Source organism: Scleropages formosus, chromosome 12 (assembly GCF_900964775.1).
Source record: "Scleropages formosus chromosome 12, fSclFor1.1, whole genome shotgun sequence".
NCBI lineage: Eukaryota > Metazoa > Chordata > Actinopteri > Osteoglossiformes > Osteoglossidae > Scleropages > Scleropages formosus.
The window spans coordinates 24,574,119-24,600,952 of NC_041817.1; the positions used below are offsets into that span (position 1 = coordinate 24,574,119).

The 26,834-nt window shown below is 42.7% G+C and overlaps 1 protein-coding gene across 3 annotated transcripts in view; it reads right to left on the reverse strand.

The window, feature by feature from the left end:
- Nucleotides 1–26,834, reverse strand: part of LOC108930040 (voltage-dependent L-type calcium channel subunit beta-4) — a 35,969-nt gene that overhangs the window by 7,997 nt on the left and 1,138 nt on the right. Inside the window, exons 2-8 of one of the 3 annotated variants that reach the window (XM_029256709.1) lie at nucleotides 26,133–26,216; nucleotides 5,366–5,485; nucleotides 5,112–5,234; nucleotides 4,851–4,978; nucleotides 2,269–2,345; nucleotides 682–701; nucleotides 139–219 (exon numbers count right to left, since the gene is read on the reverse strand). In XM_029256709.1, coding sequence (XP_029112542.1) covers nucleotides 139–219; nucleotides 682–701; nucleotides 2,269–2,345; nucleotides 4,851–4,978; nucleotides 5,112–5,234; nucleotides 5,366–5,485; nucleotides 26,133–26,216 — 633 coding nt within the window. Of the gene's footprint in view, nucleotides 1–138; nucleotides 220–681; nucleotides 702–2,268; nucleotides 2,346–4,850; nucleotides 4,979–5,111; nucleotides 5,235–5,365; nucleotides 5,486–19,041; nucleotides 19,368–26,132; nucleotides 26,217–26,834 lie in introns of those variants that run through there. The other 2 variants (XM_029256711.1, XM_029256710.1) reach the window with 2 other exon arrangements.

The window sequence follows — 26,834 nt, forward strand, 5'->3', positions numbered from 1 at the left end:
CCTGCAACCTGAATATAATGAAAAAATAAAATACCCAAGGTTGAGCTCGCACTGAGCCGCATGATGTGTAATATGAAAATAATATAATGTGAAAATGTTTCATCATGATGCTCCTGGAGGAAGAACAGTGCTACCTACCTCATATCCCTTCAGGGATGGTCCAACCAGGACCACAGGCCTCATGGAAGGGACCACATCATATGGAGGAACATGCTCGGCCTGTGGAAGAGGTTCAGGATTAGTGAAAAAAGATTGTGTACGAATACAAAACGAAAGAGCTGGCAGATCAACGTTGACCACAGATGGTCCAACTACTTTTATCCAACTTTCTTACACTGTTGTCCACTCAGTTTAATTGCATTAACTTTGATTCAAGTCTTTCCAGGTGACAAAATTAGAAGAGGCCAAAAAATTATGTGCCATCAGTGACGACTGATTTTGGAAATGTAAAAAATGATAAGATCTCTGTAGTTTTAAAATGAAAAAAACTGAAGCAGTAATATTTCATCATTTGACAAACTCCTTACAATAAAATCAATGACTGCATCCTGGGAAACATGGAATGATCACTTGTACAATAAATAACTGTTGCATCACAACATGAAACAGTTCTGTGCTTACAAAAGTGCAGAAATAAATGTAGAAATACATACATAAAACAGACAGTTAAAACACACTTACCACTTTTTGCTTCTGCTTTCCTGTGAAATGAAAAAAGAACACCGTAAGTATATTTTATCGCCTCATTGACAACACCGATAATGCTGATAACACTTCAGGCACAGTATTTAGAGCAGTACATCATCATTTCAACCCAGGTAGCCATCATATATACAAGCAGTCAACCTTTCTGGCCCCGTCTTAGCATACCTTGCATCATTTACCAAATATAAAGACAGGTAGTGTCACGACACAGCCTTACAAACTAAACCCTGCTGGTTCAAATCCCAGTAAGTTCCCTGCCTTTGTACCCTACAGTGAGTTACTTGATCTGAACTGCTTCAATAAAATATCCAGCTGTATAAATGGGTACAGTTATATGCTATTTTTGACTAAAAGCTGCAACTAAGCAAACAAAAAGCACAGCGAGTAATAAGTATATCCAGGTTGTCTTAGCACCAGCCTAAATCAAGATCCCTTTGCAACATTTGCATCACTAAATATACCTGAACATCCTGCTAAATGTCCAACAGTTTCTTCCCCCAGTTACAATGTCCTTTATGAATGAAATGCAATGGTTAAGTACCTCCTGACCTGGGCAAAACAACTAACTGCAAGCAATTTGCCTTTGTCAATTTGGCATGTTCCATTTGCCAACAAATAATTAGTATAAATAATTAGCAATAATTATACATCCAGTAGTATGACATATGATATTCAGTTAGTACAGCAGTTTATCATTATTACACTGTGTATAAAATCTTTGGAACAGGAAAAGCAAATGAAGCAGAAGGGTGTCAGAGGCCATTGTTGTAATTGTTAAAAAAGCAAATAAATATTTGAACTCATGCATCTCTTTCAACGTGGTACATTTTTGAAATCCGAAAACAAAACAACTGCTCCATTTGCCACATGCAGTGTCATAGCTACATCTGAGCGTGCTAACACCAGCGTGCTAATGCCACACAGTTGTCATGACCACACTTCTGGGGTCACGAAGTCAGAGAGGTAGATGCTTTTTTCATGTAGAGAAGGCTCTCCTCACTGCGCTGGTGGCCTGGAGAAGGAGGAGCAAGAGGGCTGAGTGTGAGCGGGCCCGCCGCTCCTGAAGAACGTGCGCAGAACATTCTGGAAAGACACAGAGAACTCAGCGCTCCGTATCCACCTCCCCATGTCTCAGGCTACCGTGACTGTTGCCAGAGCCACTAGGCCCCTGTGCACAGCTCAAGCGCACATTCATCAATGAAGGTAAGATGCATCTTGCAAACCGTTGCCCCAAAAAGGCTTTCGAAACAATGGGGACACCAGATGTCAGTTGGACAGATGTCTATTTTCTTGGCAGGATTCCACAGGGCCTTTGCTCCATGTCAGAATTCAGAACAAAACTGCCCTGGTAAGGCCGATTAAAAAATATTTTAAAGGAAAATTAAAAGAACCACAAGGTTTCCGTGGTGCACTTTTAGAAGACAAAGGACTTCTAAGCTTGTGTCACTTAAAGACGAGACTTGACTGACGCCAAAAGGCGCCGTTGCGATCCTTGACTGATGACTGCCAGCAGGCCTGTTCTGGAAACTTCCCCCCATTCGATGTTGCTGTGGGTCGGCTCACCTGCAGAGGAAGGGTTGGGCCTGAAAGTGCCTGAAACCATCTCTCCTAGACTGGAGGAGGAATTCCCACTGGACTTACTGCAAAGGCACAATGGATACCAGGACACAGAGTTAGTGTGGAGCACAGCATCACACTGCGCAATCAAACTCCGGCCCTCAGGGGAGACAGACGTGGTTGGTCCACTGTGTTCCTCCTCAAAGTTAATTAGTTACACGGTTTCATACTTGAAGTCATAGCATCAGCTTGAAAATTATTACTTACACAGAAATGTTGGAAAAGGAGGACTACTAACCTTGGGGACAGGAGTTTCAAGACATTAAGCATTCAGATTCCTTTGTAAAAGTTAAAAGAAGATAATTTACTGTCAAAAAATGTATTTACCTACATTAAAATAAAAATCCATTACCTATTGGCAATAAACATTCATTTGCATCTTATTTGTAAATGAAGAGCTGTCAGCCTGTGTCACTCCTGAAAGACGACTGCAGCATGACAGTGGCAGAATTTAATTTTCTGACTGAAAATTAGTATTATAGCGCCAACTGCAGCAAAGATTACGGTATAGTAATATGTAAAGGTGACAGTGCTGTGAAGTCACTAGTAAATGAGCCTTTACACGAAGCTGAATGCTGCTTACAAAAGCAGATGTCATTGGTTTGCTGTCTGTTAACGCATAATGAGTGATTTCAAGGATAAGAACAGAACCTATGCGCTAAAGATACATACGTCTGTATGAACATGAACAGGAGTCAGCGTCGCTGCATTAGGATATCTGCCTTAAAGTGACAGCAAGATATATTTTACCAATCATACTACAGCTCCCACCAGCTCACTGTTGATATCACTAAAGCAAATATGATAATATGATGTTCCCTTACAGGAGCTTGACTCACATCTGATAAGAGCCGTGGCTTTTTAGTGATATTTTTCCTCATGCTGTTGTTATTTAAAAAAAAAACAAAAAAAACAAACCTCTAAATCCATTCCTAGATCTTCAACATTTTTTGTAAGAGATTTTAATTTTAAGCAATAAAACTCAGATTCTCAAGAGAGAATTTTTGTTTTCATTACACTATAATTTGGATGCTGTGTTATTGAATAGTTTGATGGACTTTGCCAAGTCAAACTGCCACGCCGGAAATCTGTAAGAAAAAGGAGTCTGCGCATTTGAAGACACAGCACTGCAAATTCCTAACTGCCTTAGCAGGCTTGGCATCTGAGACTAATTAATGTCATCTGGCAGAATGGAGAACGATTTCGCTTCAGCGTGTTTCATGACCTACAGCAGAATGTTCTGTTCTACCACGCAGACGACACACAGCGTGAGAGTGTGTGTCATTCAGTTCGTGATTTGTTTGTCCCGTAGCATCGCGACTTTGTTCATCTGTGGGCTGAAACGTGGGCTTCTCTTTTAAAGACTGGTGCAAGGATGGAGGTTGTGAGTGCGTGCTTCACATTACTGTGACAACGTGTGTCTATACAGTGATGCAGGACTGGTTGCAGGCCTGGGAAAGGACATCACAGTCCACCCTGCATTGCTGTGTCCCTCCAGAAATTTGTTGAACTGCCAAAGCTGTGAACAATCCTATACTGCACACCCTGCTGCATCTCTGGGGGAAACATATGTATCTGACAGGGGTCGGAAGTGGGATCTGTAGTATGAGGTTTATGAGGTGTGTGTAGGGTGTTAATTGTTTACGTCTTTAAATATTCATTAACAATTGATAGAAATATTGATACGAACACATCTCAGTCCAGCTGTTACTAAATGGCCTTTGCATAATATATGGGGGTGCACGGGGGCACGGTGGCACAGTGGGTTGGACCGGGTCCTGTTCTCTGGTCGGTCTGGGGGTCGAGTCCTGCTTGGGGTGCCTTGCGATGGACTGGCGTCCTGTCCTGGGTGTGTCTCCCCCAGCCCCACGCCCTCTGTTGCCAGGTTAGGCTCCAGCTCCCCGCGACCCCGTATGGGACAAGCGGTTCAGACAGTGTGTGTGTGTGTGTGTGTGTGTGTGTGAGTGAGATAACATATGATTGTAATTGTGCTCTATTGAAATTTAGTAACAATAAAGTTTAGTTTAATTGTTTGACTTCAGTAGGGGGTGCGGTGGCGCAGTGGGTTGGACCACAGTCCTCCTCTCCGGTGGGTCTGGGGTTCGAGTCCCGCTTGGGGTGCCTTGCGGCGGACTGGCGTCCCGTCCTGGGTGTGTCCCCTCCCCCTCCAGTCTTACGCCCTGTGTTGCCGGGTTAGGCTCCGGCTCCCCGTGACCCTGTCTGGGACAAGTGGTTCTGAAAATGTGTGTTTGACTTTAAAATTGATCTTGTCAGTTTTTCTTTCATTATGTTTAGCAGACTGAGCTTAGGTTAATCACTGTAAAGTACATCATCTAAGACTGTTACCATGTGACTCCATCCCTGAACTCTCAGAAGCATTAATGCAACAATCCTGACATTATAAGACACCTTGGAGAATGGTATCGGTTTAGGGGGGAAAAAACCTACATAAGGTTGTTTTTCTAGAATAGATATTCTAAAACCAGGCCTTGCACTTGACAGACAGGGCTGGCTGTCATGTGACCCACCCATGGAAGCGCCCTCTTTTCTGTTCCTGCTGGATGCGGATGTTCTCTAGCTTGAGGGGACTTGGGATGAAGCCGATCTCGCAGCCTTCTTTCACCAGCCGGCCGATCCACCAGTCATTGTTGTACTTCTGTTTCGGGGTACACAACACTGCACTTGACTTTCAGACTATGTAATTATGGGAGACTGCACACTGTTGACAAAGAAAGCCTGCAAAAACATCTTTAAAGCATTTCCCTAAAGGAAGTTAAATAACCTCATACCTCTTTAATATGCAGGAAGTCCTTAGCATCAAAAGAGATGGCGGTTCCTGCCACAGGTACATCTTCATCCAGGGCTCCACAGTAGCTGACATTGGTCCGAACAGCGAAGGCGACTGCTTTTGCCTGGGGAAACAAGGGGAGAAACAGACCTTTCAACATGCAATCTGCTCTGCTTCATGAGAAAAATCCAAGAGCAGTACATACTGGCAGGTTGCTGCCTTTCTGATGGGCACAGCAGGGTGACGTGGACTCACCTTGGCCCTCTCCAGCTGTATGGCAGCTTGCTGCTCACGTTCCTGCCGCCCACCCTCACGCTCCTCCTCCAGGGACACATCTGAGTCTGACGGTCTGCTAGTGTAGGAATCCGCTGAGCCCTGCGGGAAACCCAGGAGATACACAGTCATACTCTGATACAAACAGGACATAATATCATGGTTACTAGTGGCGGAAAAAGTTTTGAGAAACTCAGGTAGAAATACTACTGTTTCGCACAAAAAGCAGCTAGAAATACAAGTGCTCCTGTGGGAAACATCTCAGATGAACAGAAAATCCGTCTACCTATCATCAGTCACACTTGTCTAGTGCATGGTCACAGTGGACTAGAGCCTATCTTGGAAACACAGGGTGTGAACAAGAGTACACACTACCCAAATCTATCAAACAGCCATCACAGACAATCATTCATTCACACACCAAGGGCAATTTAAAGTATCCAATTCACCTGAAACGAATCTTTTCACTACTACTGCTACTGCTGTTACTACTATTACTGAGTTTTACAGCACATTTTTACAAGAGAAGTCAGGTTAGACTGTTTTACCTCCAAACTCCATGGGGTTTGGATGTGTGGTTGGAGCAGAGATTTTACAATTGGATGCCCTTCTTGATGTCAGTCTTCACTATTTTAACCAGGTGCTGGGGCTACATTAAATTCAGAGCCACCAGTTCACTAGAACTACATGTCTTTGGACTGTGGGAGAAAGCCCAAGCAAAATTGTGGAAAACATGCAAACTGGACTGGGGATTAAAGACATTTCTCTTGGACACCCAGGTGCTTTGAGGTGACAATGCTACACACTGCATTAATGTACCACTCTCGAATATGTCTTTCCACTACAGGAGGAAACCTAGACAAACATGGGGAAAAACATGAAAACAGACAGATAGCCAAACTTGAACCCACATTCAAAAATAGCCAATGCCCAACAGAAAAATATTGTGTAGCATTATTGTGGTCAGTGGAGTAGCAGAAGTTACCTTATGACTTATTAATCATCCTAACAGCTCTCCTGGGGCAGCTGACAACATAGTGGCATGAGCTGTTGCCTTCAGATGTGAAAATAGCATGTTTGAACTTCTGCTGTAGTACCCTTGAGTAAAGTACTTGCCCTAAAAATCAATTCATGAAGGGTGCTTATAAATACTTAATTATTGACAGTAGACAAAAAATATCCTTTCCTAAAAATGGACGAAGCAGACAATTTTATCTGTACTTGGGATGTGTCTTACCAATAAGCAGATGTTAGGAACTTCACTATCATCATCATTCCTCAAGTCAGACCAATGCTTTTATTCACTGCAACATCCAAACTATATTCCTTCATGGCTTTTCCAGCACTCTACACATTAAGCATTAAAAACTGAAAAACCCATCTTACTTTCCCAGAGGTAGCTGCTGTTTGTCAAAGATTATATAAAACGTTGTTAGTACGGGCAAAGGCTTGTTGCCACATGATGATGCCATAGGGGCAGGTACAGAAAAAAGTCACATGGATGGGAGCATGTGACCTTAAACATGAATAAAGTCCCAGGTGATTAAAGCCTTCAGGCTGGAGTCCATGTTTCCACCTCTGGGAGCCCTTTTGAAAGAACCAGGTGGGACACATCAGGCACCAAAGCAGAAGAACCATGTGCAGACTATGAGAGGATGTGCGGGGTACATACACTAGAGGCCTAGCATGGTTTTGGAAAAACACAGCATTAAGGTAGCAAGTGATGTAGTGGTTAGAGCCATCGCTTTCCACTTTAAGTTCCTGGGGTCAAATCCTTGTTCCTGCTCTAGTACACTTGATCAAGGCACTCACCCTGAACTGATACACTAAAATTACCTCTGCAAGCCTAATATTAAAGGTCTCCTGGGACAAAAGCTAAATAGTGAATAATAAAATCAGCTACATGCCCAGATGTTTCCAGAATATAAATGGATGTTACAGAGCTCTATGTACAGGAGGACACATGCAATATGCAAAAATGCAGCATAAAGCATCTGTTGTATTAAAGGGCCTGCTCTTTACCACACAGGGTATTGAACATCCTGGCAATGGATCTCTTTGATGCCCAAATCAAAAGATAGCTCACAAAGCTAGCCCGCACCTTGAAGGCTGATTAACCTTCCCACACCCAAGGCGCACACACACACACACGCAAAATCTACCAAACGCCCCCGTTCCAGAGTTCTTTGAAACAACACAATAAATTCATCCTGCTTTTTGTTGTTTACACGTTGTGCATGGTAGTGGGCTAGGAAGAGGCGCAGAGCTGAAGCCAGTTCGAATCCAAACAGACCTAACTGTGCCGAATGGAACCCCTTTGCCACTGCTGCCGCTTGCAATGTTTGCAGTGAAATGCCTTTGTAATTTCTCAGCTAAGAGAGAGAGGCATTCAATTACCATGGCGATTCCAGCCATGCAAAAGAGGGGGCGGATCGACTCTGGATGCGCTAAGGACAAAACAGAGAAAGTTGTTCTGGTTGTATAAACAGGATCTTTTTTAATTGAATCATAACCCTGCAGAGCCATTAGCCCTGAGCGTCACCTATTAACGGTACAGTACGACAAGTACAACCAAGACAGTCTACAGGGCTGAGTCGTGCAGACGGCAGCTGCTGGCAAAAGGTGTTATTACTTTGTCATAACATGTCATGAATAACATTTCAGGACTATGAGAGGGTCATTCCATGCATACAAGCACATTGCTGAAATGCCGATGCCTGTCAATACGATTATACTGTTAACAGTATAAATAGGGTTTTCCTCTCGTCAGTGAAACAGATATGCCAAATCCAAACACGTAAGTCAAAAGTCAAGGACAGTGCCATGGAGTTCACTCTGATAACCAGTGAAGTAGCTGTTAGCACCATCAACATAACCTTGGAATCTGAAGGGCCTAAGTATGAATCCTGTCTACTACTGTCATACTTTGATCAAGGCATCTTGAATGGATACAGTAAAAATTACCCACAAAGTTCATATTCTGCAGTGGCAGATTTTTTTTTTTTTTAAATTTCCTACAGAAAACACTGCTTTTCCAGAGAAATCCAAAGGAGGTGAAGAAGGGAAGTCGAACACTTGAACACACAACAGGTTGTGTGGTTTCAGTTTGAGAGCAGATACTGCTGTTCTATGCAAGCAGAAAGGAATAAGTGGATTGCACATTGCAAGCCAGGAACTATTAAAGAACTTAAGGATTTGGACCTGCAACGATCAGATTTAATGACATCAATTCCAAGGGGGGGTCTGGGGTTCAAGTCCCACTTAGGGTGCCTTGAGGCGGACTGGCATCCCGCCCAGGGTGTGTCCCCTCCCTCTTTAGCCTTGCACCCTGTGTTGCCAGGTAGGCTCTGGCTTGCTGCTTGGGGCAACTGGTTGTAGTCAATGCAATTCCAAAGAGAGGAGCTTGCACTTGTGATCTGCAGTCAAGTATATTTGTCCAACTTTCTTTAGTATTAGTAACGTTCTCATTTTTCAACATATCCATCACTTGTAAACATAAGACATATTTCACTTGACATTGCTATGGTAAATAGTTGCTCATATGGACAAAACAATAAATCTGGGCAAGTGTTTGATCACTGTGGACTAGAAAAGTGAATGAACAAAAAGGTTCAATGAAGTGATGTGAAAGCTGTCCAAGGGGCAAGACAAAACCCATACTCTTCCTCTTGTATACAACAATAAATCTTTACGTGGCTATCCTGATGGAGTGATGGAGGTAGCAGTGCTCCAGTCCGCACTCATGCAGGACCATTGACCAGTCAGAACCCACAGGGAGGTTGGCGTGGAAACACTTCTGTCCAAAGAGAGCACCTGTACTTAGAATCAAGGCAGTGGATACAATGTCTTTAACACATCAGCTAAAAAGTGTTTACAGAGTGTTACCCTTTGCAACATGAACCTGCATTCTGTCTTCCACCACCTCACATCACATCTCCTCCTGCACCTGCTCTTCTCCCAGCAAGCTCTGAAGTCACTATAGCTATTATAAAACAGTGTAATCACCACAGGCTCCGGACCACTGCTACCCTCACTTGGACAAGTGGTAAATGATAGCATGTGAATCAGTGAGTAATTACCATAAACATTATTTATGTCAATATTCAAAGAATTTCTTTAAATTTATGACACAAGGTATTATCATGTACTTCTACATTATTATTTGCATATTAATGTAGTAATTATGTAACTATGTGTAGTTCAGTCTTTAGATTTATAGGCTAATGTACATTACACATTCATGTATCTCATGTTTTATTATTATAGACTGGACTTTTAAGTTAACAGTGTAACAGTAACATCTGTCTGGCTCAAAACATGAGTGCTTGATTCTCAGTCTATGGTTTTATGTTTGAAGAACATGAAGTTCACAGTGAGGCTCAAATCAATTGTACTTGGGACTGAAAGGAAAAAGAAGACAGCTTGTGTAGACCTAGGGGGCACAGCGTGGAGCGAAACCCTGCAGCACCTTAGCGACCTGGGGCATTGGCTTCACTGTGACTGCAAACACTGCTATACCAGGAAGTAGGTGGTAGGGTCGGGGGGAGCCCAGTATCACAAATGAAGATCTATGGAGCAGTTTCACTGACTGAGGCAGGCAAAGCTGGCAGAAACATGCTGCTCTACTGACCTGAAGAAGGGCGGGCAGAGGGAGACAGCATTCTACACAAGAGTAGGACAAATTTAGCCCAAATTTAGCCTTTAGCCCTCAAACAACAAAGAAAATTTGTTCTCTCGCAGTGAAGCCAAGAGCAGGATGTCGACCAGCATGAGCCAAAGTCTTAAGAGCATTCTTCTGCAGAGTGGTAGACAAACCTGTCATCCTGCCGCTCTCTATGAGTTCTGTGAATTCCACTCACCTGACAACATTGTATGTGTGGGTCAGGCAGAGCTGAGGGCCATCCAGTCCATCTTGGACCAAACCCAGCCAGGTTACGATGTCAACAAACAAGCAGCTACGTCTCCCTTTCTCTGACACTGAAAGGCTACTTGATGGTACTCCAGGTGCTGACTCAGTTTACTTAAGCACTCTGAAGCTGATATCACTTCATCATCAGTATTCACCTCAGCGCAAACTGAAGGACAGCCTTCTCAATTTACAGCCAGATGTTTGTCTTTGCTTCATTGTCATGGCAGCCTGAAGTAGGGCTGTATTCAACTGGGATGGCATTGCCAGGTCAAGCAGGATGTCGTGGACTTTTCTTTACTACTCTGGACAGCAGGCAGTAAGCAGAGGAGTTCATACTGAGGACCCTGAGCTGGCACCACAGAATGGATGGTGGAGAACACAAGGCCCAAACCATATGGAACTATGAAGCAAGTTTCAAAAACCAACCCTCCCTCTCTGTGGACACCTCCATCCTGTAAACAATCGCAACTGTCTGCCATGTGCAAGCAGCAGGGCGTCCTCCCTGAGCGAGATATAGATCGCAACCACATTTTCAGCCAAGCAGGATAGGTGAGGAAATGTCAGCAAAGTAGGAAAGGACATGTTGGGCGTTCAAAAACGCGGCTTTTCATTTATATACAAAAGTAAGAATATTTTGGCAATAGATTCAAGTTTAACACTCTGATTATGGCCTATGAGACCACTGGATCTACTCCCTGATACCTATAGGACCTGATCTCTCACTACACCCGAGCCAAACTGCTATGCTCCTCCACCTCTGGCTGCTTGGGTGTCCCAGGGCAGACAAGGTTCAAAATCAAAATTCCAAAAGTTCTTGGTTCTGGCTCCAATATGGTAGAATCATTAGACCTGCTGAAAACCTCAACTTTGAAAAAAGGTCTCAAAACACACCTCTTTTATACTCAATTCTGTCCTAATGTTCTATATACTTCATAAATTGGTATTATATTATCTGTTACAATTGCCCTTGTATTTCCTATCAATTCTACATGCTGCTGCTCATGTAATGTACACTGGTTCAAACAGTGGCATCAGACAAACTGACTGTACTCTGAGAATTGTCTGAATGTATCTCTCGCTCTGTTGGTGAAATTCACTTTTGTTTTCCTGGAGTTGTACGTTGCTTTGGAGAAAACCATCTGTTAAATGAATAAATGTAAATGTAGGTTATATTTATCTTCATCTTTTAGAAGCATTGAAATCCACAAGAGTCCAAGGATCTGCATGTTATAAACAATCCAAATATGTGAACATTTAATCAAGGATATTAGCATAGTTATTATTATCATTCCACTGTCACAAAAGCACAGAAGACAGGAAACTCTGCAAAGTTATTTTGCCTAATCAGTGTGTTGTAGGCAGGCATATGCAAGCAAACAAAGCTCATATGCTCCTGGGATGAGGGAAATATGCTTACAAAGGACTGTCTGGCAGAAAAGCTAACACATGATGTATTGCTTTATGCTCTAACCCTATTCACAGATGAGTTCCCCAACAATATTGTTTCATATGGCAGCACAATTGCACCCGATCTACACTCAAACTGATTTCAGGCTCTAAACAAAGCCCACGTGCTCATTTTTAAGCACATACACAATTCATAACAAACCTTCCTGAAAAGAGGCAATATCCTGGCAATGTGCTGAGAAACAATCAACCATACAAAGAATGCAGAAGCAATACAAGATGATTCAACTGAACACTTTGTTACCAGACATCAGACAATGTGTTGACCTTATGTTTATCCAGGATGCTGAGTCTCCCAGAGGTGCTTGCAGTCTCTACTCCCTTATTTCTACTGTAAGAGTGCAGAAGAACTAAAGTACACACAGGGCAGCTGGTAGCATAATGGTTAGAGCTGCTGCCTTTGGACTCAAAGGGTGCAGGTTTGAGTCTTACTTTGAGATGTAGTACCCTTGAGTAAGTTACTTCCTCTAAATTGCTCTGGCATAAATACCCAGCTGTATAAATGTAAGTAACTTAAGATTGTAAGATGCTTTGGAGAAAAGCATGAGCTAAAGGAGTAAATGTAATTTGATGCAGTGGCTACAAAGTAGGCTGAACTTCAACCACAAAACAGCAAGAAGCAGTCTGTGCCTGTATAGATTGGTGAATAATTACATGTAGGTTTGGAGAAAACTGATGAATAAACAAGTGTAACTTTCCATTTCTCTGTTTAACCAATTGAAATCTGACATTTGAAGCTGAAAAAGCAATTCAATATTTTACACTTCCATCACATCTTGCGTACATTTAACTTATGCAGTCTCAGCTTTACAGAGGAGACTGAAATGTTATTTTAAATGTGGAAAAACGTAATAGAATTTCGCACATGGATAATACCTTTGAACACAGCACACCAGGCAAGCTACTACTGTGCTACATCAACCCTCTCCTGGTGACTCATGATACCCCAGGTATGACCACAACATCTCAATGGCAGAAAGTGTGAAAAAGTGAAATATAAGAGATTATCACTACTACATATGGAACTGTAAAGTGTACAATGGTGTATATTTTTGTTTTTAGAGAGAATAACAAAGAGCAATACAAAGGATATGCCACTGAGTTGATCTTGAATGACAGGGACTACTCACATGGTTTGCAAGGGCCTTCTGTGCTTATCTGGGGGTTGCAAAAACAGGGAGAAACATGCAAGCTCCACACACCCTGAGCAGGACTTAAACCCCATACCCACCAAGCAGTTCAGAAGTTGTGAGACACCAGAATTACCTGCTGTACCACCACATCCCCCCTTTGCACACTGTGTCAAACCCCCAGTCACTGTTTAACTTACAGCCCCACAGTACCGGTCTGCACCTGCTTCATTAACACATTATGGTTTTATTATTAAAGACACTTGTATTGGATACATTTCATACCGATACCCATATGCTATATACTTCTGTTTCACCTTCTGGAGTCAATTTGAATATCTGTATGTCTTGTAGCTTTGTCAGCTAATGTGGAAAAGTTAAAAACAGAATAATATTAATGCAGCAAAGCATTGCCCACACTTTCCCTTTCATTAAAGAGATGTTTTTTAGATGCAGTGTTGCTGCCAGGTGAGTGAGGGTGGTTCTGGGGCTGACTCAGTCAGATGCAACAGGCTATGTTGTGGGTCCTGATGTCACGTCTGACAAAAAGGTAACAGGAGAATAAATGACAGAATATGGAAATGGAACAACATTAACTGTAAGTCCCTTTAAGCAGAATGGACATCTCCGGCAGAGTAAGGATGCATGTTCTAAGTTCTGGCCACACTTGTCCTACACATCTCAGCAGAATACCACCTCAGGTTGGTATTGACTGAAATCGGTTTCAATGGCTGCTCTGTGGTGAAAAGCAGTGTCCATCAGAACCTTAGAATACTCTCACTGGAAAGTGAAAAACACCTGTGCTATTTAGAGACCAATCGAAAAATCACGTCTGTGGTGGTTCAGTCCTCAGAACAAGAGACAAACGGAACCTTGCTTAAAATGGCCGGTCATAAAACGATCGAAAGCATCCCCTCTCTTAAAGATATCAGCATGTTCACTTGAATCAAAATATCCTCTGCAAAATTTTTACAGATACTTTGTCAACAGATGTTCCATCAGTGCACCATTTCTACCTCCTTCCTCAGTGTTTCGGGAATTGCAATGCAGCTTGATTTAAATATAGATCACAGGTGCTTTCTTCAAAGCTCCACCGTAAGCCTGCTTCCTGGACCGTCTGGCCTGTGAACCGTGTCAGGGATGGCACTGCTTTCAACCCAACGATTCTACACCTCTACTATTCACACTTCCAAAACACAATACTGCAACAACCCCGATATTTCACTAAGAGACCTTGGCCTGTAGGTGACATGATAAGGTGTAGATTAAAAGTGGTCGAATATACCCTGCGACAGCACAACTGGGGCACTGCAGTCAGCTCTTCCATTTTTGCATGAACCAGTTGTATATTTTACACTTATATTTAAATATATTCGTTTAGCAGTCTCTTGTCTCCAAAAGCAACAAACATCTCATAGAAAACACAATATGTGCATTACATTAGCAGAGAGACTTATACGCAGACATGTGATTAAGTAGTTTCTTTCCACCACATGAATCAATGTACATCACACGAATAGCTGCATAAAACTCTATCCGAGTATTGACGATTCCTTCCTAGTAATTTTTTCATATAAACATTTACATTACATGTATACAAAGTATACATATTATATAAAGTTTATACAGATATGTACACACACACACACACACACATTTTCAGAACCGCTCGTCCCATACGGGGTCGCGGGGGAACCGGAGCCTACCCGGCAACACAGGGCGTAAGGCCGGAGGGGGAGGGGACACACCCAGGACAGGACGCCAGTCCGTCGCAAGGCACCCCAAGCGGGACTCGAACCACGGACCCACCGGAGAGCAGGACCCGGTCCAACCCACTGCGCCACCGCGCCCCCCTACTACAGATATGTAAAGGTACACATTTACATATGTATACAAAGACTCAACAGTTTTAAAAAACTAACAACAAGCTAACAAATAAAATTCACTGTTCACAATCAGATTTAAAAAGCCTTGATCATATTGAAGTGTATAAGAAAGCAAAAAAGCCTAGAACTAGTTTCCATCTCATATTAAATTATGAAATCAGAGGTAAAAGTAAGTGATTTGAGGTTTGTGTGTTTTGTGAACAAAAGGAAAGGGCACTTTGTGGAGTCAGACTTTATTGGTCACAATGATGACTCCAGCAAATTAATCACTCAGCTGGGGGGAATGTTAGACTCCTGTAAGGAGTACTGGCCTGAAGCCTAATCTGGTTTACAGTCATCCCATAGTCATACTGCCAGGACAACTTAGAAGTCATGAATGGCCACATAAATGCACACATCCCATAGTTTTTTCCTTGGTAAACAACATTTTAAGCCAAAACAAGTAAAGAAATTATCCCCTAGCTGCATTTACTCCAGTGAATGCATCATTTAAAAAGGAGGACCAGTGTATAGTCCTCCTTACCAGGCACCAGCTGTCATTTTGTCACTTGCTAAAGTGACCGGAGCTGGACTCCACTGACCCTTCCAGCTGTTACTGATTCACATCAACAGCCCAGGCTGGGGTCAGCCGTCACCAGGGATGCTCAAGACAAACTCCCGAAAAACACCCTTGTTTCCTTACCACATCAAACCTGTGAGATTATTCGTATCCCAGCAACCCCACCACACTGTGCAAGCGATACACAACAGGCACCATGATACAGAAGCACTCCTCCCAGCTCCAACCACAAACAAGGGTTCACAGAACGATCTGTCTGGTCCATCTGGGACATCACTTGGCTATTAATCTCTGGTTTCAGTGCTACTCTGTAAGGTCAACAGTCAAACAGCAGTTGAACAACAGAATTTGTGGACAAAAGTTAATTATCAAGACTCTTCTAAAAAAAAAAAAAAAAAAAACTGTTACAAAAGTTTGAATCCACCCAGTAGAGGGGGGGAAAAAACACTTTCTAAAAATGATAGAAACTAACAAATTTATGATTCCATCTGTAAAACACTCCATTCAAAATGAACCCCCCCAATCAGGAATGAGATAAATGTGTCATTCTTAAAATAAAGACCAGTCAATCCTGCTTGGATTGCTGCAAAGGTCACTTTGTGCGTAGAGATTAGGAAAAGGTCACAGATGGAGAAATTACATCCTTTATAAAATGTGGACATGCTCAGTTGCTCTTCAGTGTGTGCACTGAGTAAGGAAAATGAATTACTATCAGCTGGTAACAAAAGACTCTGTGGGACGGCAGCACTACATAGGTGGATGGGACAACGCAGAACAACAAAATGCACCCAACTGAACTTATCAGACCGAAACTACACCGTACAGACCTAAGCAACCAGCAGAGATAAAATTTTCCTCTGAAAATGTGAGAAAATAAATGATGCAATTTTAATCTAAGTACATGCTTAAATATCAACTGCATCATTCTGCATGATGGCTTATATTTAATTTTACACCAAGGAGCTCAACTCCAGTTTTACCAATATTTCCTGAATAAAATAATTCATACAAATTATACTGAATATTTCTATCTCTAATAAAGAACCTATTTTCCTTTACTAAACTTTCATATCTACTAAAGCAACACACAACCTTGACAACACGACAGATTGTGTAGACAGATAAGTGCTGTAATTTCAGTATCACTATCGGCAACGATTACATTATCTTAACATCAGGAGTCACGTTAGACCTCATCATTGATGCTCACTACAGCACAACTCCAGAACTTTATCTTGGTATAATAGAGTATTTTATGTACATGAATTAACATTATCAATCCTCAGCCTGTAACAAATTAGAAATGATGTGCCTGCTGTTCTGCAGCCAGATAACCACCCAAGACCCTTCAGAAAAGTCAAGCTTAACAGTACTGGAGGGTCTCTCAACAGTCACATAATTAAAAACTGTACTGTATTACCATTCTTTTTTTTTTTTTTTAAAAACTGTTCACTTTCTTAATGTTGCCTATAACTTATTTATAAAGCATGCCTCTGTTTTCTTTTTAAACTCCCATCATTCACCATCAGAACAGCTACAGACTCTTATTCAAACACAGTGGAACCTGATGGCTGTTGCAACTAATCTTCCAAATGAGAAAATACATGCTTCCTTCTTTTCACCATTTTCACTAACATCTGTCCAGTGGAAGGTTCCAGTGGCCTGGAGCCTATGCTATAAGCATAGAACTTAAGGCAGGGTCTACCCTGGATAGAACACCATTCCATCACAGGGTAATTAGAAACACACACACACACACACACACATTTTCAGAACCGCTTGTCCCATACGGGGTCACGGGGAACCGGAGCCTACCTGGCAACACAGGGCGTAAGGCCGGAGGGGGAGGGGACACACCCAGGACGGGACGCCAGTCCGCCGCAAGGCACCCCAAGCGGGACTCGAACCCCAGACCCACTGGAAAGTAGGACCTGGTCCAACCTACTGCGCCACCGCGCCCCCACTAATTAGAAACAATAAGGGTAATTTAGAGCCACCAGTTCACCTGAAACACATGTCTTGGACTATAGGAAACTGGAGCACTGGGAAGAAATTAAACCAAACATGGGGAGAACATGCAAACAATAGTCAGAACTGAATCCGAACTCACAGCCTAGGATCTGTGAGGCACCAGCGCTACCTGTTCTACTGCCATGAGTGAATTCTGATTAAAAAAAAAAAGACTTTTAGCATTACTTTGCATAAATAAGTGCTATTGCACTCCCAAATCTGACCCAGCTCCAAAGAATCAAACACAAAGCATTCTCACAACCTTCTGTTAGGGTAACTGTATACAGCTGGTTTCCACCACTGTGTATCGGTCTTTAGTTTTTGGACAACCGTGAACTTTGCTGAACTTCAGCTGCTTGTCGGAAGCAAAAAAAAGAAAAAAATCTTCCACTATCCAAGATCTGCAGAATCTCAGACTGATGCTGATTAGGGAGCATGAGTAGGAAAAGACTGTACAGAGGAGAAAAAAAAACACTTACTGCTGTTTTTACTAGAGTAAGTGCTACATGACTAGTCCTGAAAACTGCAGAACTAATTGAGAGGAGGATGCTATTTATGATGTGCACGTCTTTCGCAAAAGAACTGCGGGACTTGTGCAGCAATTTCTCTTCAGGGTAGAATGAAAATTTTCTTTTGTGTACTCATAATCCTGCCAATGTTTGTATCAGTCACCAGCTGACATTTAAATGAAATCTAAACTGTGAGGCATTAGGGGGACATGGAAGAAGCTGTGCGCTCATGTGCCATGTTTCCATCGACTGTGTCAGAGTCCTTACGAAAGCAAAGCCCGTGCGTCTGTTTGTGACACAAGCTTCCTGTTTCAGCATCACTTTAGCGGAGAAGGTGGCTATCACACAGCATGTCACTTTGGTGGAAACGTGGTCCAGTTGGACACAGACGTCACAGTCCTACAGGAAATCTGTCAAAAAGGAACTGAAAATTGCAGAGCTCCCCCCAGACTCCTATTTTTTCTTCAGCCGTACAGCCTTTCCATTTTATTGCTTTTGTAAGCATTTCTTTCCGCTCCCACGGACCGCTCTTACCGAAAACTGCACATGCTTGTAAAGCTGCTGTGTATTGGGCCAAAGGAGCACAGCATCACACATGGCTCCACAACATCTGTCCCCAGGAGCCAGAGCTTATCAGTGTTTGGACCCCTGCAGCTTTCATGGGGGAGGGGGTCTTATCAGCATTCCTGCCCATTAAAGCTTTCTAAGCGTGTCGCTCGGCAGGGGAGAAGACTGTTAGTGAGGAGGGAAAAAAATGGGTCTCTGCCCCTTTAAATGAGACAAATTTAAAGGGGATGGCAGGGCAGTACTGGATTAAGGCAGAATCCCTCTACAGAACACTGTTTAATGTAATATTGCACAAAACAGGATTCAGGCTGAGGTCCCGTCACCTGTTCTGCACCCAAGGAATCAGGTATTTGTGGGATTAGCAGAGGCTTGTGGAATAGATGGGGGCAGGTGACAATGATTCACACGCTTCGCTATCTGCCCCCCCCTTTCTAGCACACCCCCACCCCAAATCTGAACCAAAATCTGCACTTCAAAACCTTCTGTCTTCCCCCAGCTCTGAATGGCCCACCACTGTCTACTCCAACCCTGGCTCAACAGTATAGACTATCTCTCTGAATCCCCCAAAAACACCCCCCTCCCAAACATCCCCCCACCCCCGACCACCAGCACCAGACTCACCGCCTCCGAGTCTTCAAATCCATGCAGGTACAAATTGTCATACATGGAGGTCTGATATTCCAGAAAAGCACCTTTTCAAAATAAAAAAGGGTAGAGGAATAAACCACCAAAAAAGGATAGACAGGGGTAGCAGTCCCCGCTTCCACAAAAGAAACACCTCAGCAAATAAAAAAAGGATCCAGCCCTACGCTGCTTCCCCTTGGACAGCCTGTCGGAGCAATGCCACGTTTACCCAGAGCTGAGATGCTGTTCATTCACATTATAAGGCAGTGAGTGGATCCCAGGAGGCGGCCAAGAGCAGGCATCCTCGCAGCCGTGCAAACACAGAGCAGGAGAGCGAATCCTTCCTCAATCAGAACCTGATGACAAAGCAAGGAGCTGGGCAGCTGATTGGCTGGCTGCCGCTCCGCTCAGCTTGGACAAGCGCTCTCCACGACTGTGAATAAGGGGGGGGGGTCTGTATCTTGAAAGAAGCCCCCCTCCCTCTCTGCCTCTTGCGGCTTGTGCTCCTTAGCGCCATCTCGCTTGTTTCTTTCCTTCTTTCCTTCTTTCTCATTTTCCATCTCCTTTAGCTCATCGCCTTTCCCCGTCCACTCTGAGGGCCGTGTCACAACAGCAGATGCACCTGAAACTCAAGAGTCCACACCCCACCCCCAGTCCCCTGCTGTCTCCCTCTGCCACCCCACTGCAGCTTATGGTACTTGTGGGTGAAGAAAAATAAAATGGGACCTCAATATAACACTACTGAATCATGCTGGATCTCCTACATGATTCTGTCTCCACTTGTCACAGCCTCGAATGTGCCATTAAATGAGGGAAGCACGCAACGAAGAAGGAATAATCACAGTAATAACTGTAAGCTGGAGATACCAACCTTGTGGGTAGGCATAAATCCTTGTATTAACATTTATAAATGTAAACACTAAAAATATGAATAAATAAGAGTAATGCTAAATGTGGAAAACAATGCTTTTGTTCCCCCTTGATCAATCTCCACAATAAAGAGCTAGGATATTTACATCTGCAATTTGTCATGAAAGAAAAAAAAAAATCTGTTGGCACATGTATTTGATCATTTTAACAAACTACAAGCCACATAAAGCTGCAGAAGGTTGGTGTGATAGTGTATTTCAGAAGGTTCCAGAAGATAAACTGAAATATGATGAAGCAACATCTCACTTTTTATACTTTCTTCCTCTAAATATTCTCAATGTGGTTTGGAAATTTTAGTATTGAATATAATAATCCAGCAATGTGGAAAATTGATGAAAGGGGGTTGGTCATTGTGTGTATATGCATCATGTCGGCTGTCATACACAAAAGATGTCCACATTACAAATGAGACCGAATATTACAGTCAGTCAAACTTCTTGGGGGAAAAAAACATGCATCCTGTAGAACACAGAGATGCAAGTTATTTCAAAGATCTCAGGTTGGCTGTCTTTTTAGACCACCACAGGATGAATTTCATCAAAGTGGCCAAATCTGAATTTCCTGTTAACAGTTCAATATCCAATAAAGCATTGGAAGAATAAAATGCCAAATAAAAATTTGCCTGCAACAAAAGCCAATTTGGTGAGATATGGGAGTAATTTTGTGTTTACTGTCGATTCGTGTGGAGACTGATTTGATACCTGTCATTAGCATGTCAACCCTGTGTATGAGGAGGCTTCTTGCCATCATTTCAAGCTGTCTTGTGAGATACGCATCAAACAACGAGTGACAAGTACTAAAATTTGCTTTTGTGTTTTATTTGTTGCCCAAAAAATAATACTATATTTAGCTTTTTGTCTGCATGAAAAATGAAGGAAAACAGATGAGAACTCCCGACTTCAGATGCTTCAGTTTTCCCTATAGTTATTTCCTGATTTCCCATCCTGTCAAATTTAGCCAAAAACACTGTATCCCTGAGTACCAAAGCCTCTCTCACAATTTCCCAAGGTTATAAGACCCGGGCAGCGATTCTGTCTAAGGCGAGTAACTGACCTGATGGAGTACAACTGAACTAGCCCTGGGAGGACAGCGATTTTCCTCCAAGCAGGTTTTCATTTATTATTTCTTTATTTATTTATTTTATTTATTTTTATTTTTTTTTAAAAAAAAAGCCAGTTTCTGTCCAGAAAACGCTCACTGACTCCTTCCAACACCCAATCACAGAGGGGTCTCCGTCATCCTCTGTGTGGTCTCTGTCACACAACCCCTTGAGTTCATAGCTGGAGTAGGAGGGCAGGAGGGATGGCACACCCCAACATGTCTACAGACCACAGCTGTCATCACCAGGGCTTTCTGGAAAATGTACAGGGAACAGGGTGTAACTGTAGGGCAGAGAGGTGCAGAGATGCATCTCTTCCCCCTCACACACACCACAGCTGCTACAGAGCACAGGCTGACTAGCGTTACAGTCAAAGAGCTGAGTGGGCAGCATTGGCTCTGTGATGCCAAATAGCAGCTCTGGTGGGAGCTAGGCACATTGTGTTGTGGAAACTGGCAGAGAGCACCAGCGTGCCAAAAAGATGATGTGATGCCCCACAGAGCTGAGTCTCACTCTGCTGATCCACGACCAGAAGGTGAACAGGACATGGAGCATTACGAGGTCTTAGTTTCGGGTCTCCCATTCCCTCACAGGGCTTGCCTCTGCAGTGTGGGACCGGCTCTGGTTCCTCACAAGGGCAATAATGACTTGCTCTGCTGCGTGTCTCGCCAGAAAAGTGCAACAGCCCCTCTGGCAATGGCAGGAGATTCAGGGCTGTCAGGCACTTTCTGACTCAGGACCCTGGCATTAGGATTGTGGATCAATTCGATTAACAAATCAATTAAAACATCTCTCCCCAATTAGTTAATGAGGTAATGAGAGCCACCTGGCGAGCCACAACCAGTTGAGCTCGCTGTCAAGTTGGGGTCCTTCCTCTTGTACAGTCCTTAAATCCCCCCACAAGGCTCAGAGCAGAAGAAAGCAATGAGCCAACAGTCAGCCAGTGGGCAATGGTCAGGAAGCAAATGCAAATGATGAAAAGGAAAAAAAGGACACGAGTTAGAAAACATGAGCAGTACGAATCCTTCCACGCCATGGTGAGTCTCACAAGCTGAGACTCACCACTGTCTCTGCACGTCAATGTTTACTGTCACACATTGGTATCTGTACCAGACTTCCACTGAATCATTTTCATCATTAAAATCACACTGTCTTCTAATCCATGCAAACAGATCTGGACATGGCAACATGCTGAGGAACTGCTGGATCGCCAAGATGCAAGTGGAGAGTCACAATTCAAATATAGGTGATTGTTTTCTTTATGGTCACATGATTGGCTATTCACACCTTTCAGTTTTCTGTCCAGCTGTATGATTGCTCAGAAGACACTGTCCCTCAGACCAATCGATTCCAGGATTCAAAAAGGGTCTCAAATGGCTTCTCTTTTGGACCCAGTTCTCTCCTAATCTCTTAACATCTACATAAATTTGCATCACACCATCTGTCACAATCATCTTCATATTTCTCATCTGACTCAGTTCTGCAGACAGCTACTTGTGTAATGTGTTCTATCGAAAACTGTGGTGTTGGAAAAAGTAACCGTGCTTCGACAGCTGCCTGACTGCATCTAAACCTCTTGATCTGTTGCTGAGGAACTTTACCTTACTCTGAGTTGTACATTACTTTGGAGAAAAGTGTTGACTAAATTAATAAATGTACACATAAAATGTAAGCTGCTTTCTCCATTTACTGATGATTCACAATTGGTAAGGAAACATTTTGTTTGCTATAGAGTCATATGATTGAAGACACCTTTCCATTTACTAAGCAGTTGCCTGACTGTTAGAAGATGCTTTTCATTTTGCTCTAGTCACATTAGGGAACACATGCAGCACTTGTTATTCTAGTACTAAATCAGTTGTGATTGTCAGAAAATGTTTCTCTAAAACCCCATAAAGTTCAAGCGACATCTTTCTATCATTCTTTTTACAAAAACATATCCTGTGCTGTGAGTAACCTGGTGCACTGAAACACTTCATAAATGTTTTAATTGTTTTCATCTTCTATGCTCCACCCTGCACCATATCAGTAACAATGTCAAAGCTCATTGCAACAGCTTTCCACCTTCCTGCATGACCTCCCTGGGAACACCAGGTGGGAAGCTGCAAGCTTTGAGATTCCACATAGAATGCAGCGTTAAGAGAGCATGCTGTCTTAGCCAACATCTGCAGTAAATTTACCTCTTATGTGCATCTCATCCCAAAAGGAGAATGTACACTTTGTGCACTGCTAGCTGCTCTCTCGCCAGCTGTCCCTCGAGGGATAAGACTACTATTGTAGTCAAGCTCAGCAATCATGTAGCAGCAGTTGCTCTGACTCTAGCAGGAAGCACATGGACTCAAGGAGTAAAGGTTAAAAGGGTACTTCAGATGAGACAGTCACACTGAACAATTTCTCCTTAAAGGGTACAAACCTGCATCAGGTTATTTCTCAAACCTTTACCCCTTTTCTTTGCAGACAAACCAACAAGGAAGACAACCAAAGAGCTGTCCTTTTGATCAAACTACAGTTGTGACATTTCCAGTGCATTAATCGATATTTTAATTTCAAATCTGTTAAAAGATTTAATCTTGTAAAAAAATAAGAGAATCGGTTTAAGCAAACAGCAGATGAATCACTTCAGGACACAGCAGACATTCTTCTCCACATATGCAGATATTGGTGAGCGCGTGGCCAGTCTCAGCGCAGGAAGACTTGAACATTAGTTTTCAGGATGATCTCCGGACACTGACGTAGGATGAACGGTTTATCAGAAGGGCAAAAGAGTGGTTGCCTGGGCCTCATGACCTCTTCCTCACCAGTGAGTCAGGTTCTCCCTCTCCTCCCACCAGTCAGAGGCAGGCTAATACCTCAGCCTCCAACAGGACAGTGCTGCTTCTCAGTTTCGTGATGAAGACAAAGCGTAGAACTGATTGCGTGTTCATATTTATCACCTCTGGGTTTTCACAGAGACGAGGGCTCAGATAACCTTGTGAAGGTCATTGCAAGATTCTATACAAGGATGCTGAAAATCCTAAATTTCATAACCCACACTGGACCTACAGACTGCTCTGTTCCAATGGCCCAGGTGGCACATTGGTGCCACAATTCATTGTCTGCCTGGTGCCTCGTGTTGCTGCGTGTTCCTAAGGAAGTCCCAAAATATAGTTTTCATTGCACAGGTAAGCTAAAGAAAGGCACAGACTGCTGCTTGCTGTTAAAGTTCAGCCTACTTTGTAGCCATGGCATCAAATTACATTTACTCTTTTAGCTCATGCTTTTCTCTAAAGCATCTTACAATCTTAAGTTACTTACATTTAGTTACCCATTTATACAGCTGAGTAATTTTTCAGGAGCAATTCAAGCTAAGTACCTTGCTAAAGGGTTCTACAACTGGGAGTGGGATTCAAACCCACCACCCTTGGGTCTAAAGGCAGCAGCACTAACTACTATGCTACCAACTGTTATCAAAAACCACCCCCCTCACAAAGACACAAGCTATTAAAGGAAAACAATCTAGGGTACCACAAAGTGTATAGTTAAATAGAGACACTGACTTCTGTGACCTAAATAAATGCAGACTATTGAAATAAGAAATTCCCTGATGTTAAATCTGACCTGAATGTGATCTTCATTAAAAAAAGATTTCCAGCTATTAATTTTTCAGTTATTTATAACTTAATTTAAAATCTACTTTGTACAACATGAAATATAAAGTAAAGGCATGAATATGAGTGATTCCAAACAAAATGTAATATACAAACTTTATAGCACATAAATCATCTTAAATTGCTACAACTCTTTCTGCAATAGATTCCTCCATTTTATGGAGGAGCCCTGCTTTTAATCACATTGTATTTTAGACTTTTAAGAATTTAGTGAAGTTCCCCGCGACCCCGTATGGGACAAGTGGTTCAGAAAATGTGTGTGTGTATTATATTATTAAGTCATGGTATACCCAAGAATAATCTGACACATTTGCTCATTCCAGTGGGCTGTGATGTAAAATGAACAATACTACAGCTGTGGAAAAGTGTTAACAATTGTTTATATCCTGCATATAAAAATGTATAGTTCACGTAAAGCCTCATTTCTCAAGTCTCAGATCATGTTCTCCATTCAATTAATTATACCCTGACATCTGTGTGATGGAAAATTGCTTTTGCTCATGTGCAAATATGGAAAAAACAAACATCATCTTGCTATTGATTTAAGGTTACAATTACAATTTGTTTATTGAAAGGAGTTTCCACAAAATGCTATCAGAAAGCTGATGTACTGGTGTCTTATTAGTTTGCAAAAATTTGGATATTTCTGAAAGTTTATAATCAATAATTTTATTTTAATTCTATGATGTATGAAATTGCGGTGCTTGAGCACAATGTACAGGAAACAGCATGAGTGCTGACCTATGAGTGTTCACATGGAAACCGATTTGTTTGGCCATTCCTGAGAGAAGAGCACTTTGAGGCATTGCAAAATGTTCCATTTGAAAATCATTTGACAAAAATGTCAACACATATTTGTCAGAGAATTTATCTGACATCCTGTACTTTCATAGCAATCAGTATGATGTATTAATCTTCCGTTTTTGTTAGCTATGGGCAATTAATTGTGTCAATGTAATTACTGGGACAATAACACCTGTGGAAGATGCTGAACAGAAAACAAACACATGGCCCAGTCATGGAGATGGTGCTCTACAGAATGCTCGCTTTACTTTTCATTAACTAGTCAGAATGTGGATCCTAAAACAGGTGACATTTATCTAGCCCTTTTCTCCAAAGCGACTTACAATATTAAGATACCTAAAATGAGTCACCCATTAATATAACTTGGTAATTTCACTGAAGCAATATAGATTAATGCCTTGCTCAAGGGTACTACAACTGGAGGTGGGATTCAAACCAGGCAGTTCTGGGTCAAGAAGCAGCAGGTCTAACCACCATGCTACCAGCTGTCCCAGGTTCCTGTCATGGGGAAGAAGTGTGTTGGGGGGCGACATACCCACAGACTTCACCATCCCCAGCATTCCTATCACGGTACGATGAGCTGGGGGGGCACCACCAGACTTTCTCACCTGGCGGAGGATGAAGCTGGTGGATGTTGTGCTTCCATCTGACCTCTTCAGTCGGCTGCGGCGGGAGTACGTTCCCCTGTTCACCTGTTTGGTTGGGGGGTACATAAGGAAGATGTCACCGTGAGCAACAGAACACCCTTCCCACACTTTTCATGTCCCCGCGGAGGTCATGTGACATTGCTGGGGCAGGAACACACCACACATTGCGCTGCCCTGTGAGGACCGAGGACGGAGCCAACTGAAGCCAATCTGGGCCACGAGCACAAACTGCTTAGCAGGCTAAATGCTCCGGGGAGTGCTCAGGAGCCCGTCTGAAAACACTGGAATCACTTCTCACAGGAACATGTAGATGGGTCACAAAATCAGCATCAGTCTGTATTCCATTTTTCAGCAAATGAATCTGTATAATTACATGTCATGTTGGCATACCTCTATAGCCGTATTATTATTATTTCACTGGCTTCCATTTTTAATAGCATCTGCATCTCTACCCTCAAAATTTTCAGCAAAATGGTTATATTTGCAAAAATGTAGAAGAGGGACACATTAAACAGGTTACCTGCCTTCAGCCCATTATGAGAAGCTTTTGGACAGTGTGAGAGCAAGTCAGGAAGGTGATGACATTCAGTGACCTCGGTGCTCACTGTCACACACTGTCACACACTGCACAGCAGAGTAACACTGAGAAAAAGACCATTGCAC